Raw genomic sequence first — 19,191 nt, forward strand, 5'->3', positions numbered from 1 at the left:
GAGATTTTCCAACAACTCACACTACCTGTGATACAAGCCTGTAGTTGAGCTAAACTGCTGCCACCAACTGATTAACAACTATATGATGAGCAGAGTGTTTGATGGACAAAGGGCAGTACACTGACTGTTCAGCCCCGTTTAAATCCTGAACAGCTCCTCCCAGAAGTTTTCTTTGCTGATGTGGATGACAAACACTACAGCCCTCCTACTAGTCTGGATGCTTTTTTGAGCCAAGAGACGGAAAAGACTGAAAAAACTCCACACAAGAGTTTGCAGGTCAACATTCCTGTTCTCATCTTTCATTCATTGCACTAAAAGGGCAACTGTAATACACAAAGAAAAATCTGTCCTTCTTCCTTTGCCCAATAAGCCATGACACACTAGCACACCTGCTGACTTAAAATCCCTCTATAAATAGAGCATTTACACCATCTGTTATGTATGGGAGACTTACCTTACCAGTCTGATACGAGCCAATTTTAGTAGCAACATTTTTTTCTTTATTCAAAGAAATGTAGAATATTGAGGACATTCACACAGATTCTTGAAAAAGAGAAAGCTGCTAGTTGCATGACAGTCTTACCCTTTGTTTCAGAATGCAGAGTCCTACAAAAGTAGGAGATTAGAAACAAAACCTACTTGCCGTCTATAGAAAGAATCCCTCCATGCGAAAGCCATGCCCTTAAGACACAGCCTGTCTTTCAGCTCATGCAAGTTAACTGTTTTAGATGAAGCAAGGAGAAAGTATCTCATTCCTAAAAGCGAGCCCATTCATAGACCAACCCCAAACCTCAGCAGCTTGTAACACCTGAACAGACAGCTATTTAACACCTGATAGCTATTCACTTTGAACACAAGAGGCCCATCCTCAAGGTTGTGAGCTAGGTATCTTCACAGCATACTCAGAGTAGCAGATCAGAGCATAACACAAATCTCCCATCTCCACACTCAAAGGGACTATTCTGAAGTCAGTAAGATTCCTACAAGATGACCGTAACATCAAGCTGATGACAGCGATGGCTTCCCTCCCTTCTGCTTTCCTCCCAGAAACTATCTCCCACACAAGGTCTTCGTGCCTTTAGTGGGTCTCACACTGAGGGGTCTGTTTTTCATTACTGAAAAACAGTGTCCCAGCCAGAAAGAGTCCCTGAATGACACATGGCTTCTCATTAGCTCTGTCATGGCCTGCTCTATTTACCCCTGCAGTTTATATATCCCGCTTTAAAAAAAGCAATTCAAATTTAACGCTGTTTCCTCCCATTTCTCCTTCGCAGGCTCATTATCTCATAGAAACTAGAAAAAAAACACAATTCACTGTCCTGAGCAATGAAGTTCCACATCTTACTTCTAGCAGGTCAGAAGCAGAGTCCCAGGAGCATCTTATAAAACAGGTTGTCTTTATCCAGAAGAGGGCAAACTAAAATCCAACCAAACTTGGTGTTAACAGAAAGAAGCATATAGAAGTGTCCCTATGGAAGCCTTTAGAGCAACAAATACACCAAGTTTCCAAGCTACTGTTGCGCTGGAGACACCAAAACCTCTTTGCAATTGTATCTAAGTATACCTTGTGGCTCCTCCTAAGAGATAAGCCATGGATATATTTTGCCAACGTTGGTTAGGTGCTTTCATCAAAAGCTTATTCAAATTTGTAAACTGATAAAGACAGCATCACTAGAAGCCCACACAAGTGATTGGTCACTAGCATGGACTGAGTTTTCCTCAGTTTTCCTCATTTCAGTTTTCCTCATTTATGAGGAAGGAAGCAGCACTACAAAGGAAGTCCAGGGTTTCTTTTTTTTATTGCAAGTCATTTGCTCCTGTAACATTTGACAACTATTTTAACTACGGTAAATCGAGGAAGGTTTACATTAATGTTACTTCCATTAGCTGTCGCACGATATTCAAATCGTCACATAAGCTTCCAATACGCATCCTTGTTTCATCGTCGTCCAGCTCTACTCTTCAGTGCTTTCAAAGTTTTCCTCATGATTGGTGCAATTTCTTTAACAACAACAACAAAGAGACCAATTAGGATTACAGCATAATGTGAATGACAAAGTTATAGTAGCATAATATTAGCTATACATTGATAACCAGCAAGTTAAAGCAATTATCCTGATAATCTCAGGAAACTCCACTTACTTTTGATAGGCTTCTTTCCATCTTGAGTTGTTCCACTTGAGCTAGAGCTTCCACTGTTGCTAGCAGGGTTTGGATTTGATGAATTATTGTTTCTGTCTCTGCTTTCTTGAGTCCGTGTTCTTTTAAAACCAGAAAATAAAGACAGTGAGCTTTTTAAAAATAAAAAATAAAAGCCTTCCATTCGCTCCATATCATTTTAATAAAAAAAAGTCACAGCATTTTAACAAATCTGTCTCCTCTTCAGTTTATCCCATCATTTAAAATCATGAGAACTCATGTTAAGAAGGGCCTCTTGAGGTCATCTAGTCCATTTCCATTCTTGCACAATTTTTCCATTCATTAGATATGATACCTCTTATTTGTCTTTAAAATAAAATGATCTGAATTCACGACAGATGGAGCTATTATGATGACTCATAATAGGCTGCTGGCCTGTGTTCTAGTTTGCTCTCTGATTTTTTTTTGTTTGGTTTTGAATACAGCCAAACTACTAATTGTCTCTCTGCCAGAAAATTAGGAAAAATTCACACTCAAGTTTTCAGGTGTTTTTTTTTTTTTTTTTTTCCCTTTAAGTTAGAAATGCCTAGGAAAAGGCACAATGACTAGGACTAAATATTAGGTTGGAAACACCAGTCAACAGGACAAGGACTGAGATGGCTGCAGCAGGCATCAGCTCTGTGTAAAACAGCTAAGCCAACACAGCATTTAACTGCCCAGCACTCTGGGCAGCCTTGTATGCCTTGGAGTCTGTCACTGAGGCCTGCTGCCAGTTAACATAAACCACTGCATGCCAAACTGCAAACAGCCTGCTAGGGATCTGCATGTGTGCCACAGGACCTTTTTAGCTCCCATAAAACCAGCTTCATTTGTGAAAGTTTCAGCTGTACATAGTTAAACTGACAGGTTTTCAGAGGACACATTCAAAGAAACAAAGAAGTTAACTCATCATCCCTAAACAAAGTTTTGTTTCTCAAGAAAGCAAACCAGTGACCCTCCTTGCAGCTCCTTTCACACAACAGCAGTTTGTCCTAATTTAGCATGTGTGGGGAAAAAAAAGAAATTATGCAGGACTTTGAGTACATCATTCAGTTACTGGGACAGAAAGGACACTTACACTATGTACTGAAGCACATAAACTGGAAGGCTAGTCTGTCACAACAGATACAGCCTCCCACAGGGTAACCAACAGCAGAAGCCTAGCTTGAAGTGCCTTAAGCTACTGCGTTGGTGTTGGACCATCTTTTCATCAGTAACAGCAACAGTCTGGAAAGAAGCTTCCCAATTTAATCACCTAAAGGTGCAGCTGTAAAAAGATCATCTGCAGTATAAAAGCTGTTTTTAAGAATTTCCTACATGTGGGCTGTCATTCCTGCCTCATTCCACCACTGTCTTGAGCAATAAGGTAGACTGCTCAACTGTAAATCAAGTTCCTGAGATCAGCAGACTTTGGTTTTATATATGTATGTTTGTGTATGTTTATACACACTTTCCCAAGGTTTTGTTATTTGTGTCTCCGCCCCCCTCCCCTATAAGCCCAGGTCAGCTCAGTCTTAGGCACGTGAACAATTACTCAGCACAACTGCAGACCCTGCAGCACAAGGACATAAACTACTTAAAGTGACTGCTGACATTTCTGGCTACTGTCAGTCAGTCTTGCATCATCTCTGCAACAGCTTAAGTTTTATACTCCCCAGCTGCCTGTCACTTTCCACTTACATATTTGTCAGCCTGCATTAACTGCCAATCCAAGAGTAACCCAGATCAATTAAAACAGTTTCCCCCCCAAAAAGGATCATTTTTGACAGAGGCAGCTCCAGAGCAGTTATGCCAACAAGCAAACACCAAAGCTATGGGGAGAAGGGAAGGCACTGTGCTCCTCACAGAGAAGTAAGTGACCACAGCACAAGATACCTGCATTCAGGCAGCGTGAGAAGTCCATGTATCGGCATTGGACTGTAAAGCAGTGGAGACTAACCAACCCATGGGGTGCTTTTAAATCAAACTGCTGATTTTGTTTTGGAGAAGAACAGATATACAAACATAAAAAAAGTATCTCAACATAGCTGTGAAGGGAGAAGTGGGTGGAAGTTGGTGCTACAGCTGTCTTTTCTTGCTGTTGCAGCCATCCTTTTGGGTATAAGAGGAGTTCTTCAGGGCAGCAGGAATGGCAGGACAAACCCCACATCTCTGCTTTGGTTCCCATGGTTGCTGAACTACCCTGAATTAAGTTGTCAGGAGGAGACCTTGGGTTTGTGCTGTACAGAGGAAATATTTGAGGAATCCCAGTTTTCTGTTCCTCCAGTGATTAGTGTTGGCTACTGCCACTGACTGACTGTTCCAGACACTCCTTCAAGCTGCCAGAGTGGAAGCCCACAATACAGCGTATTAACAGTTGCTGAGATTCACTCTGGTCAGCTATATCACTCTGGACAGCTCACTGGGGATTTTATGAAAACAGGAGAACATGTGAAACCGCTAGGCAGGTTTATAAACACCAAACATCAACGCTGGGATCTCCCCAGGATGTCAAGCAGCATTAATGTAATCTGGAGGAAAACAATAGTGGCTGCTCGCTCACTAGCAGGGAAGATGAATTCATTCCTGGCACTTGGAGAAACACACAGTAACAATGCACACACAGCAGAGGAGCACACAAGACTTAAAAGGCAGCTCAGCTTCTAGCTGCTTAAAGTAATGTAAACTAAGAGATGTTTATATAACAGCAAAATATTTTGCCAGCAAGTTTTAGCACTGACAGAGATGTTTAAACTCAAATTAAACGTGCAGCCCAGAACACCTACTTGCACTTCTCTGTGGGATGAAGCTGGGTGACAGGTCCTGCTGTCCCATGGATTTCTTGTTTTCGGCGAATATTCCTGGGTGGTTTTGCTGCACTAGTCATGTAAGCCATTTTCACTTGTCGGCCTAATACAGAAGCAAGGGGCAGAGGACGTGATTTTTCCTTAGTTATTTTTGAAACTCAGTTGAGAATATGGTTGTGTGGCAATTTCTAGGTTTAAATTGAAAAAAAAAAATCATTCAAAAAAAAGAATATGGTACCAAAGTAGTAACTGAACCACGGCAAGTCACATATGCTATTTCTTCACATTAACTTTGATATTTGTAATTGCATCTGTATTTTTTTTGGTATTTGTTATTAAAATTGCACTGTGTATTGTTGCCTAGAATCCTCAATCCAACCAGTAAGGTCAAATCTGTGTACAACATGCTGCAAGCATTATGCATTAGTGTACTGTATTAATGCATACATTCACTTTGAGGGCAACATGTAAATTAAAAGGAACAGCAACCTTACCTGATGCCTTCTCCCTGAGACACAGCATCAGTGATCAGTGCAAACAAGCCACTAAACACTACAAAATAAGCGTCAAGAAGAATAGAAGAGACTGGGTTTTGAAAACCAGGTTACCCACATTTTTTTACCTTTTGGTTTCTCAGACTGAGCTGAAAGAATGTTTTTTGTAAGCGTCTTCAGTTTCTCTTCCCTCTCATTGAAGAGTCTCAAGTACATTTCACGCCAAGATTCGTATTCCAGGAGGCTCTCGTTTTTGAAATCCCTCTGGCAGTGTTTCTTCCACAAGTGGTCAGACACTTCTGTAAATGTCTTAGTTTGAACACAAGGTATTTTAAGATCAAGGATTTAAGAGTAACATTTCCAAGAGTACCTGCTTGGCTAAGCCTGTCGACAAAGCCCAGTCACCCAGTGGAGGAAGGTGTAGAACAAATCCCACCAGCTGCCCTCATTGCTACCCCCACCATGAAGTATGGCAGTGCCACACAGAGATGTCAACGTCAGTCACGTAGCTTCAGAGAGCAGAGCTCTATATTTGAGTTCATGAGCCACGCTTACAGGCTAGATTTGTGTTTCCAGCATAGACTCAGGCCACACCAACTCTCAACTTCAGGCATGCAGAGAAGTGGCCAGCTTGCACTAAGGAGTGCCACGCATCCAGAACATCAATACCCAAACGCACCATGGAGCTGAAATCTTAACACCATAGATAAGAAATCTACCAGATGCAAATTGGGAAATATCTGGGGTGAGAAATTGGGAAATATCTGGGGTGAGACGTATGCTTTGCAGCCTGTTTTTAAGTTTTTACGCCTGAAAACATTTGTTCTTAGTGTGCCTAGCAAATATTGTTTCTTTGTTGTTGTTTTCTCTTGTTTTCAGAAATAGCAAGATTTCTACCCACAGTGGCTTTCACTTAGTCGTCAGTAATAATTCTCCCAAATGCTTTACTGCTTTACATCCTGACAGTGGAGAGAGGGAGGCCTGATGACAGCTGAATTCAAAGAAATAGGTATACAAAACACAGAAAAACAGTGTAACACTTAAAGAATCTTTATCAAGAGGAGTGCAAGGAAAACAGAAACAGATGCCTAAAGTCCTCCGTGGATCCCTGAATTTAACAAGGCAGGGTTTACCGGATTACATTCCTCTATTCGAAACAACTGCTCTGGTGTGCAACGTGTTAGCACAGGCTCAAGAATTTCAAAGGGCACACCTCCTACTTCATGTAGTGCTACAAGAGAGGACAGTACTTTTAGTAGTTCATTTGTTTTACTTCGTGTGTAACACCACTTACCAACAGTTTAAAAAATAAAAATACAAATTAATTTAAGCAAATATCTACAAAACTCATGTTCTGAAGTCAGAGTATGAAGCTGCAAATCAGCAGTTCATAACTGACCGGCAGTTATATCTGAGGATGGAGAAAACATCCTGGAATAGCTATTGCCCCATCTTTACTGATCTGTATCACTCTCCTCTCTGCCTACACAAGGGAATAAACAATTTCTTGATCATTCATTCCAGTTAACATAAACATTTTGGAGGGGCAAAAAAAGTCAGCAGGCTTTTTGGCTTATACTTTATAGCACATTGTATTTTAAATAAGAATTTGAGCTTTAAAAGAGGCAAGCCTCCAAACAAAACTGCATTTCAGCATGATCGTAAGTTCAGTTTTATAAATGCCTTTTGACCAGCTCTGAGTCACCGTCTGTAGGGAGGAACACTATCTTCCTGTAGGCCACCATGGAGGAAAAAATAGTCTTTCAGTACAGCCTGCTACAAAGCCCTTAAAGTACTCACAATCAATATTATTTTGAAGCACACGGATGCACTGCTCATACAGTGTAAGCATCTTTGAAAGACAGACTGGTTTAGAGCCAGAGTAAACTTGCATTTTAGAGTTCAGTCTCCGTCCTGTGAATTGAACTGGTTCGCTGACTTGCTGGGGTGCTTCCACAACAGGCACTAGGGAAATCAAACAAAACATCAGACAGGGTTTCTTTGCCTCCTGACATTTTACAGGGCTTTAAACATTCAGAGAAACATGCCCAGCAGGACAAATACATTCATGTTTCTTGAAATATAATTTTATTATGCAAGAGTTTGATCCCTTACAGGTACTCTATTACAGAGGTCCCCTCATACATGTAACAGAACTACAGCAACTACATTGCTACTGTAATTTTATCTGCATGAATGCAAACCAGCCTTACATTACTTAGCTCAGGTCTACCCAAGTCAGACTCACATCTAGGCTGGGCCGTTAGCCTTCCCCTTGCAACAGGGATACTCATCGACATCTAGATACTGAGTTACCACTCCATGACATGCTACCCTCCTTACAGGGTTATCCTAGAGAGGCCAGGAGTTGCAATAGCAATGATGTCTCAAGCCCACGGAGATGTGAAACTACGCAAACCTCACAGGAGGTGCGAGGAAAAGCCACTGGCACTTTGTGCCACCTATGAATAAGAATGCTAGCAAGTTTCTAGGCTGAAGCTACAGCTGGTGACAATTTACAGTTACGTAAGGCACAGACAGGAATAAAGATAAGTGGAGCCTGGAGAACGACTACAGGATCTGCACCTCCTCTACATCTGTGGTAACCTTTTACAGAATTTCTTTACTTGCAAGCTGTAAGAGCAAAACTTATATTATCTCTCTCTTTTGATTCAAAACGATTTATACAGAGGAGCAAGTGAAGACATTTCTTTGCCACAGACAGATGAGTTACTACAGTTTATTAGGAAATAGGATGAAGACTACCCCCGACAGAGCTGTAAAAACATGTGCTGCTTCACATTTATCAGTCTCGCATACTACTTACCCTTAAAGTCAGCAGCATATGGGGGAGATGAGATTAAAATGCCTGGCAGAAATTTAGGCAGTGGAGTATTAAGAAGATCTTGGAGGGACGCCACCTTGGTCTGCACAGTCAAGGAAACATCTCTTCATTGTTACAGCTTCAGATTTACTAAGGCTTAAAATAAACTACAAAATAAATTAAGCAAGCCCCAATACTACTTACCTAGGATAACCAAAACTACTGCATTTCTGCACTAAGATTTACTTATTTACTATTTCAGCATATTCTTTCATCTTCTACTTACTGATACTACATCACAAAAGGAACGTAGTGGGGTATCTGCAATCAGTGCATAATAAGGGATTAAAGAAAGGAGCAGATGTGTTCAGCTAACAGGCTTTCAGATAAATCGCTACTGAGGTTAGAGGCATGCAGTAAATGCGACAAAACTGCAGGATGACAAGAAACAGAGTTAGATGTTTAAAGGCAAGCTAAACGCCATCCTGAAAGACAAGAAACAGCTTCATACCTGGTTCTACCTCATCTCCTGTATCGTGCTGGATAAGCAGTACAGTCTTCCAGATATCCCCTTGAAAAGTGACTTAGATTCAGGAGTCTGGTAAGTGTTCCAGCAAATGCTCAGCATTGCGTACCGTATCTAAATTAAGTCTTGGGTGTCTTCCAGTCATAAGCCAGGCACTTATAACATAAAACTTGCAACTCCCTAAACATCATTTCAGTATCTGTAAGAACTTTTTCAGCTTCAACAGCCTATATTTTCCTCTCAATTTTACCAAGATTTTCGTCAGTTCCTGAGTTCCTAGATGCTGCTATCATGTACAAGCCTCTCCATTAATATTCCTCTATTTGAGATAGAGGACATTCATATCGCAGATCTTGCACAATAAATAAAGCCTGGAGCTTTCACATCACAGCAAAGATAAGAGACTTGAAGAGACCTCTAATTCCCTGCATACAAAGGGCTTCATTTAAAAAGTCCAATTAGTAAGCACGTTCAGATCTACCTCAGCTCAAAGGAACTACTTAAGCTTTCTGTCACTTCAAGGGACTAGGACATTTCACTTTAAGAATTCATATAAGCTACCCTTACATGTAATAATGTGGTTTACTTCAATGCATTGAAAGAAGACTCTTCATTTTCACTACAGACTGTAACTAATAAAGAACCACAGCTTCCAACAAAACAGCTGTGCAATGCCAACATCTGCTAAAGTCAAAAAACAAGCTGGTCAAAAATGAAGTTATGGGTAAAAAGTCAATTAGCTGATGCCAATCAAAGACCACTGCTGTGTAGGAAATTATCATAAAAGCCCTAAGAAACTGATTGTAAACTGTCAGTATGCAGTAAATCTTTTTTGTCACAATTATAATTATTTGCCACTGCCATGCAGCTTATGTCAAAGCCACATGTCTGTTACTTAAAATAATCACAGATTAATTTTGCTGGAAGAGACCAGAACACCCATTTATCTGCAGTTCATTTGCTATTATTCCAAGCATGCAGTGGTTTACCTTTTTACTGGGAGTTTCTGACTGATCATCCTCACAGTTTTGGGTCTTCTTTTCTCCCTCATCTGTGCGACAAAGCTTTGAAGTCTTTTGCAGTATTGAGCTACTCTTCTGTTCGCTGCCCTTCTTTGGACATTCACCTGTAGAGCAAGCTTTCCTCTTTCTTTTTTTTGTAACTTGATCATAATTAAGATAAGATTCAAAGGACATAGTAGGGGGCTCAAATTCCTCATCGCTAGGTAACTTAGCTTTGCTTCCTGTGACAAGTTTTGGTTTCTTCACATGCTTAGGATCTCCCTGTTTGGGAGCATCCTTACCAGGCCTTTCCTTCGTGGGGGATAAGTCCTTACTGGCCACACAGGAACGCCTCTTTTCTGAGCCTTCCTTGCTGCCCTTGGAGGCTCTCTCTTTCAAGTCCCTTTCTTTAGCTTGAGGATCAGTACCCTGGGAGCCATGTTTAGAACCACTGCTGCTACATTCTTTATTACCACATTCTTTTTGAGACTCAGAACCTGTATTTCGGTGCTTTTTTTCAATACGAGTATGCTGCTTATTCAACTTTTTGGAAAGGGGAGAGCTATTGGAACTTTTGGAGGCCAATACAGATGGTTTGGGCTTCTCTGAAGGCTTGGTTCCTTTGGAAACAGAAGATTTTGTCTCATCTTTTTCTTTTTCAGTATTTTTTCTTCCTCTGTGATCACTGCAACACAAAGGAGAAAAATACATCCCATACTATAGCTAATGTTAAATTCTTAAAGAATCAATCTTTCTATTTACATGAATAAAACCAAAAGGTTTAAATCACACCACACAGCATAATTCCTATAGGACCCACTCTGTTGTGCTCTTATTTTTCTTCCATGTCAGCAAAAAAGCTGAGGGAAGTCGCTCTTGGTCCAGTGCCACTAACTACTGCAACAAGGAATTGAGAGCAAAGCAAGTGGAGAGTAGGGACATAAGCATCAGTAAGAAAAAAAGTTTGACATGGTACTATTTGCTCAAAATGCTTTAGATACCACTGCTTTTATACAAGTTTCCCCGCATGCTTTATAATACAGAGATAGTACTTGAAATAACTAGGAGGCAGAATTTTAAACATATTCTGTGGTTAGTACAAGTACAAAACATCAACCTGGATACTTTGTTATCACCCCTGTGCTCTGGTATGCCACTTTCCTGTTGTTTGAACAGCTTCAAATTTAAAATGCACTGTTTAGTCAATCTGAAGCTTCAGCTTTCTCAGATCAACTTTTCCCATTGTCAAGAGGGCTGCAAAATATCTAAAGTACAGTCAGCCTGCTGATGGCAGTGGAGGCTGACTCCTGAGAAGGAATCACATCTCTTCAAGTGTGACTGTTCCAACACACAAAACCCTTCTCAGTCTGCAGAAATACTGCAGGGAAGTCCTGTATACGACCAAATCACTAGAGATGCTTCATTTAACAACAGCCTCATCGCTGAGAAAAAAAAAAGGCAGACTTCCAACTTCCCTAGAGTGGAGAGCACTGCCCATCACTGGCTTAGTGCTGCTCACATTGGTTGGTACCTAAGAACCTGTGTCAAAAAAGCAGATGAAGTTTGAGTACTAGGTGGCTAACTGACCAACACTGGTTGCTTTGAGTTATCTTTTAGTAATTTATAAAAGTAAGACTCATTCCTACCATTCAATTTTTGTGTATTTCATAATGCATATTTGTCATTCCAAATATTATTCTAATATTTTGAAGTTGTATTTTATTAAATTATGCTACAGCACAATTAATCCTTCAGAAAAGAAGTCCATGCTTACCTTTTATTTTCTGGAGGAATAAGTTTCTTCCATCGCTTCACCAGGGATTTAGCTACACTCCCAGCAGTGGCATGTTTCCTAAAGCTGTTCACTGTTTTGCCTATGCCAGTTTCCTGTCGAAGATGGTGCAAGAAAGATGGGCGGAATAAATCACAACATCCCAAGAAAAACCTTCTCTAAAACTGCTACAAGCAGCATTAGCATAGCAGTCTGAGCAGTCTTACAGCAGCTAAAGAAGTAAACACTTCTCACTCTACAAACAGAACTGAGAGAAAAGCATATATTTATAACCAAATACTGGGAACAAAGTACAGCCTCAATTCATAAAAGAAGCTACTTTTCTCCATGAAGTTTATGCATTTCAGAAACCTCACTTGGCTTGAATGCTTATGCCCACAAAATGCATACTGCTAAAGCGAATTAGATTAATCAATTTAAGGTTCCTTTAGGCTTATACAGGTACAGTTTAGCATGTTAAAGAACACAAATGATCAGTGTATTGTAATCAAAAAGTCTCAACGCAAAGTACCACAGGGGCAGAGGTGCCAGATGAGTGTTGACTAAGCTCAAGTCTCAGCCACAGGAAAAATCCCCTGATGTTTAAGATGCCACGCTCGCTGTTCTGTTCACCCACCATACAGTTATTTTCACATTATCATTGACTTCAAATCTTGCTCTAATGATTTCTACATTGTCTAAGCAGAACTACCCTGCAGACTTTGTGCATATATAAATATCAAAGGTGAATTTTTTAATAACACAGGAATACTATCTCCAATTCACAAAGCCCCACTTTTAAGATACACTTTTGTGTGCAAACCCTGGAATTCACGAAGCCAACAGCAACCTATTAATGCTCTTGCTAGCCAGTGAAATTATATTCCTGCGAAGTCTGAGTAAGAGCTATGCATGTACTACTCCTCCAGGTTCAGCTCAGGCCTTAGAAGGGAATTCCTTAAAGTCTCAGAAAAATAATTTTGCTTTAAAGAGATTCAGTTTCTGCATCATTCAGGAGCACTGGTTTGGAGGTTCAGTAAATACATGCGAGAAAACCGGTGGGAGGATTTCCTCAAGCTATCCATGTGAGAAATTTATGTTCCTAAAAATGCTTTAAAATATGCAGAATCCTCAACTTTAAGGCATTTCTTCCCTCTGTCTCACTTGAAGACTTCCATCATAGTCTGTCACATTGTAACATGCAAGTATGCTGAGAACATTAATTATCTGAAGAACCCCCCCCCCCTTTTTTTTTTTTTAAACAGCTCAGATGAGATTACTTCATTTTCCAATAAAAATATTGGTGGATTATAGTAGAGGCCCATCTGTTTTTAGGCAGGCAAGTGCCTTTGCCCAAATAAGCTGGCCAAATATTCCAATTACCATATTTTTTTCTTGCTCTGCAAAGAACTATCTCAGAAAAAAAAGTCTTCCCAAAACGTAGATACATTATTCATAGTAACCAGAAGCTTCCCAAACCACTGAGAATTTCCGATATAAAACTTTACAGGGTGCACCTTGGCTAAGGATACAAATCACAAGTATTCTTACTCCATAACTTGGGATGGCTGCTCTTTAGCAAGAGCTAACCTTGACCAGCTAATAAGAGACAGAAGATTTAGATAACTGGCCTGAAGAACAGATCACCCATATTTGGAGTTTCTTAAGCACTGATTTGAAAGCAGATTTAGTAAGAAGAAACCAGCCTTCAGTAAGAGTGTTACCTGTATGTTCAGATCACTGCTCACCACTAACACTTGTCACAATGCTGAATTTGTTAGGTTTTAAGCCCAGCTTCCAGCTGTTTTTTGGAGAAAGCTCCATGGCTTCTTATACAGAGCTTTAAATGAGCCATGCTAAGAGCCAGAATTCCCAAATGCAACAATGTCCACTGCTTCTGGGATTGCAGACCCCATAAGCTCTCTCATGGTGAATGATTGTGTAATGTATTACTGGTCACTTACCACTAGAATATCCAGTGATATATCCAGATCCTGTAGTACCTCAAGTGCTTTTAGAATCTGGAAGGAAACAGATTATTTTTTTTTATTAGATAACATATGCATAAGTACTATCCTGCTTTTCTCATCCTCATTCCCATGTTTATCCAAAACAAACAAACAAAAAACCTTGACAGGAGGAATACCCAGTAACTCCAAGGAAATATAAGTGCTCCTTTACTGTAAGGGCTATGCTTGAAATTTGTTCTGCAAACCAGTGCAGCTCTGTTATACCCCCAGCAGCAGTAATATCAGAAACCCCAACAGGTTTGACTTCACTGCTACACAGATTATATTAAAGATCAATAATACAGCAGCTCAGGCTACATATTTGCCCCTACTCCTGGTATACCAGTGCCCGATCAGCACAGAGCCAATTCAAAGGCTGCATTAAGCAGAAGCAGCACCCTGAAAAAAAAAAAAAAAAAAGGAAAAAAAAAAAAGCAAGCTTCCCACAAGGTCTCTCAGCCAGCAGCACCACTCAAGGACAAGAGCAAAAAAAAAAAAAAAATAGAGCCTGTGGGAGTTCAGCTTGCAAAGACAATCAGGTTTTGAAGCCTTCCCTGCTATTTGTACATTAACAAGACCAAATCAAGCTAGAACAGCTGCTTTGTTTCACACTGGCAAAGTGTATACATCTTTGATTAAAATGTTGAGTTTTGTAGAAGCAGAAGAGTATTTTCCAAATATGAAACTGCTTATCTTCCTGAGAGGTTTTTTAATATTACAAAAGTTTTGTTTATAAGTAGAGTATGAGCTTATTTGGCAATGGATGTGCAGCACACCTGAGTCTTGCAGTTTGCATCATTTTTGGCAAATTTCTACAAAGTTATGTTATCTAGCTGACAGAATTAATGTGTAACTAAAGTAACAGCATTTCTTAGGGCTCTAACAAAGCCTGGAATACTTTTATAGTTTTATCACACCACTACCGCTTCTAAATGCGATGGCAGGAACCTGCTGGGATGCAAGATGACTACCCCAAAACTTTTTAAACTTTAATAATTGCTTTAATAATAGTCATTTTTCTCTACAACAGTTCTAAACTTCACTGTCCCTGTAATACACTAGAAGTGGAATCCCACTGAATTTCACTGTGCACAGTGGGCTCCATCCATACGCCTGGCATGCAGTTCTCCGGCAAGGTATCCACCCTGCAGTAGTAGCTTAACATTAAACTTTTTCCAGACACTTCACAGGCATAGACTACACATTTTATGAGATGAAGACTTTCCCAAAATAATCTCCATCAGGAAGAAAACATTCTGCAAAGATGCTTACAAAGTTAAGTTTTTTAAAAAAAAAAAAAAGTAATAATAATATGCCCACAATGTTAATGACAAGCATTAGTTATCAGTGTCAATTTAGTTAGTTTTCTTTTTAAAGTGATATTCCCGGGCATTTAACTAGCTTTGCAACCAGGAGGAAGTAACCCATTGCTAAGTGGATGGACTTTGCTTTGTAGGATGACTGGCAACTCAAGCAGTGCAAAGCACTGGGAATGATTCCCACAGCCCAGAGACAACCCTGCATGTAAGAATGCTAAAAGATACTTTCATCAAGCTACAGAGACGATGAGGATTTTGAGTATTTTTTGAGATTTTGGAAGCTGAGTTCATTACAGAAGAATCTTTACAATGGGTTCAGGAAGCAAGCAATTACTGATCATGCAACTTCAAAACAGCGGGGTAAATTACAAAAGTACCTGGATGACAAGCATGTCTGAGAGCAGTCAACACATTTTAATGTAAGACAAAACTTCTGATTTTTAAGCCAAAGCCCACACTGTTCATTTTGCTTTCCTGAAATGTGTATCCCATTTGGCAAATTAAGACGAACCTAAGGGTTTCATTAGGTAGAAAGCATTGATCAAACACTAACAATCCCGTTAAGAGAAGTGATCCCCATCTCCCAAAAGCTGGGAACAGCTGGGCTGGCAGTGAGGCCAGCAGCCGTGCCTGCACGGGGCTGCCAAAGGAGAGACAGCCCCATGTGCCCGTGTGCGCAGCATAACCAGAGCCTGTGGGACCAGAACACACATACCAGCCTGAGACACAAGCATGGGGCCAACCGGAGCACGAGCAAGATAAGATGAAGGGAAGGAGGGAAAGCAGACAGGCGTTTGGGAAGCAGAGGGCCCAGGCAATGAGTAACAGGCAAGAAGCATGCCAGCAAGCAGTTCTCCAGAGTGGAAGCTGAAAGTAGAGGGATGATAAGAAGAGGCCCAGCTGCACCAAGTCTGTGTCTTCCAGGGCACCAGCGCTGCTCTGGCCTCTCACGTGAGCCCTGAGGTCACCTTGCCTCTTGTAGCTGTGCCCTCGCTCAGGCAGGATGGGACCCAGCAACCCAGCTGGGTGGTGAGTCCCCACCAGGTCCCTAACTCCTGGCTGAGCTAGCCACCTTGTCTGAAAGAGCAGCAGGTCTTTGAAGACAACACTTTAGAAAAGTCTAACACAACCCCAAGCAAGTCACTCTTATGCTCAGTTGCCCTCACTTAAAAAAGTTTCCTTTAAATAGTCTGATTTTGTTTTCAGCCACTGAACCTCATCATCTCTTCCTGCTCTTTCAAACATGTTATACAACCCACAAAGATAAACACTAATCATTCACATTACCTCTTGGTCTTTTTTTAGGGCCAACCAGACCAAGTTCTTGAGCTTCGGCAAGTTATGCTGGCCAGACATACAGCCATTCTGCTGCTGTTTCCAGCTCGGCAGCTTGTTTTTAAGAACAGCCCCTAGAACAGGACATAATATTCCTGTAATTGCCCCTCTAATACTACATCGCTGTAATAACACGACCCTGCTAAGCTACCCGAAGATAGCAGTTATGCCATAAGCCACTGCCTTGTACTGCAATTTCATGCTCAACTGGTAATACACCAGAGCTCCAAATCATTTTCTGAGTCAATGCTTTCCAAAATACAGTCTCCTATCCTGTGTGACCTATATTCATGGCTCCTAGCTGTGACTTTCCACTGAGCCATGCTAAAACGCACGCCGCTCAAATGATTGTAGCCTAGCACACAACCAAGGCTGCCTTCTAGAAGAGTCCTCTTCATTTGACACAGATTACTTTGGTATTTGTAACACCTCCCTGCACTGCTTGCTGTCTTCTAAATTAAGAATGATTTGAGTAACGCCATGTCAAGCTGAGATTGATAATTGCTCCCCCTCCTATTCCCACCCCCCCAAAAATAAACAGCATTGCTTTCTGATAAGGATTGTCACTTATTTTTGCTGAGTCTAATGTCAAACCATTTTGTGGATGTTACATCAGGCCTGTAACACTGCTACTGTAATCAGCATCATACAGCAGCAAGTCAAATTCCTTTAGAGACTAATGTATATTTATGACAGCTAGTGTCAGCTGAATATAACTTAAGATAAATTCAAGATAAATTTAGCAGTACATATCCACATGAAGTCTCCTTGAGTGCATTGCCTCATGGTACCATCCTTTATTTCTCCACCAGTTATGTCTTACATGCAAGATTTTGCAGCAGCTCATTGCACTGCTTCATAGACTTCATGGACAGGGCTCATTTCATCTACCTGTATAAACAGAAGCACAGTAACTTTTTTTCCAGAGCTGCTGAACTTCCCTAGTATCTTGAGAATCATTCAACATCTAAGTCATCAGCTCTCTTCATTTTTGCTCAGTTCTCTGAAAACACCCTGGGTAGCTATTAAACCTTGCATATTAAGAAGCTTTTGATATGAACAGTTGATGCTCTGCATCTTCAAAGACTCCTATCAAAGTATCCAGTAGTTATTAAAAAATGTGACACAATTAGACAAAGAGTATTCTCAACAATGGAGCAGAAGTATTTGACAACACTAACACTTACTGACATACGTATTGGTAATAAGGATTTATTATTCTTTCTGCACATCCTTAAAGCCTCTCTTTGCCTTTAAACATAACTACATGTTTTCTGCTACTGGGTTTATCTTTTATTAGTAGTGCATTTCATGACTGCCAATTTACAGTTATCAGTTTCTCCCTTCCCTTCCACTCCATAACTGTTTCTATTTCACTAGACACGGTTTTACCAGGCACAGTGGAAGTGCTACAGCACCACCATTAGACCTACTTTATGCAGCACCTGCTTTTGGCCACACCACAACTACAGAGCATCTTCTTTACCAGAGCTAGCCATATTTTTCTCCTTAGTTTAATGTGTTTTTAAGTTTATTGCTTTGGGAACACTTAGAAACAATTCCAGAGGTTGTTTTTTTTTTTTTTTTCCTCTTCCTTTTCATTCTCCTGTTCAGAATAGCATATCATCACCAAACGTGAGTATTTACATATAAATATATTAAAGAGTAGAAGATGATCACTTCTAGAGCACAAGAAATTTTTGTTTTTGCTGGCCTGCATGGTATAGCACCTCAAGTAGTGCCTGCACTCTGATATTTGCATTTTGGACAGATAAAGCCTACAGCACCAGCAGAGGAAGATAAACCATTACTGGGAAGATAAAATTACTGGGTAAGAAAATCAGTGTTTCTTGCACATGTATGAGCACACACTTTGATAACACACAACAGTAGTAATAGTAGAATGCAGTAATGATGCTTTTTATGTTTATTAATGACCAAGTACAAAGCAAGTTAAATGATATGCCAGCCCTCTATTTGCAAACACTTCCACAAACCTGCATCAAGTTGTAACACTTGAGGAAATCTATCACGCAAAGCATGTTCTGTATTTTCAAGCTGAATTCAACCCCTCAAGAAAAGAAAAAAGCCCGTTTAAAATACATTTTCATTGGTCACACACGATTCATTAGCAAACAGTAAGTCACGCTTGGGACTTACTCCTCTGCGGGAACAAAGTGCCTTCCCTCCCGCTCATCTCCTTCCCTGTGCCTTGGTACCTTCGAGTGCCAGGCTCAGCCTCCTTCGGCTGCTCTGCCCCACCTCACAGAGGATGTTTTCTTGTTTCAAGCCCTCCTTATCTACTTCTTGCAGCTCCCAAGGAGAGCCCTGCTCTCCTACAGGTTGCTTAATTTATTTCTGATAAGCAAAGCTTTGTTCTTCACCTACCAGGAATCGTAATGCAGGATGCAGTGCCCTCCGTGAACCACCACAGCACAGCACAAACACCTATTTCACTACAAAAACCTCTTATGAACGTGGAGCTCAGCACCTCAGCTTTCAGCTTCTGGCCACGGCAGGACATGACACAACCCATTAGGTGGTTTGATCCACGGCGTTACAGCTAGCTTCAAGATACATATCCTCATCACCTCACCCTACACAAGGCCCTACGACTCCACACAGCCGGAGCCCGGCCACGCACCGACCTCAGGGTGCCCAAGGGACCCGAGGGTGCCCAAGGGACCCGAGGCACATCGCTCCCTCCAGGCGCCCCAAGCCGGGGACGAAGCCCCGAAGCCCCCGGGGGTACCCCCACCGGCCCCCCGCTACCTCCGCGGGCTGCTTCGCGCGGCCCAGGCGCTCCTTCAGCTCCAGCACCCTCCTCATCTTCCTCCTCCTCCCCGCTGCGCTCGGCCCCTCCGCCATGGCCGCGGGCCCGCAGCCCTGGCGGCCGCCATCTCGGCCCTCTTGTAGCGGCGCCATGGGCGGCGTCCCGCGGCCGGCGG

At 41.3% G+C, this 19,191-nt stretch overlaps 1 protein-coding gene across 2 annotated transcripts; it reads right to left on the reverse strand.

Moving 5' to 3' along the window:
* Positions 1 to 1,780: 1,780 nt before the first annotated feature.
* LOC118164616 (elongin-A-like) lies at positions 1,781 to 19,176 on the reverse strand. 2 transcript variants are annotated; one of them, XM_035322260.1, is made up of 11 exons: positions 19,016 to 19,176; positions 13,545 to 13,601; positions 11,584 to 11,696; positions 9,798 to 10,494; positions 8,286 to 8,385; positions 7,259 to 7,423; positions 6,592 to 6,689; positions 5,587 to 5,767; positions 4,944 to 5,067; positions 2,143 to 2,261; positions 1,781 to 2,001 (listed from the first exon to the last, which is right to left on the reverse strand). In XM_035322260.1, the coding sequence occupies exons 1-11, from the start codon at positions 19,166 to 19,168 to the stop codon at positions 1,940 to 1,942; spliced, it is 1,869 nt and encodes a 622-aa protein (XP_035178151.1). In that variant the 5' UTR covers positions 19,169 to 19,176; the 3' UTR covers positions 1,781 to 1,939. The 2 variants fall into 2 exon arrangements, with proteins under 2 accessions (XP_035178151.1, XP_035178152.1); XM_035322261.1 differs by lacking the exons at positions 1,781 to 2,001; positions 2,143 to 2,261 and adding an exon at positions 2,323 to 4,579.
* Between the last annotated feature and the right edge of the window lie 15 nt (positions 19,177 to 19,191).

The sequence above is a fragment of the Oxyura jamaicensis genome, chromosome 3 (assembly GCF_011077185.1).
Source record: "Oxyura jamaicensis isolate SHBP4307 breed ruddy duck chromosome 3, BPBGC_Ojam_1.0, whole genome shotgun sequence".
Lineage (NCBI taxonomy): Eukaryota > Metazoa > Chordata > Aves > Anseriformes > Anatidae > Oxyura > Oxyura jamaicensis.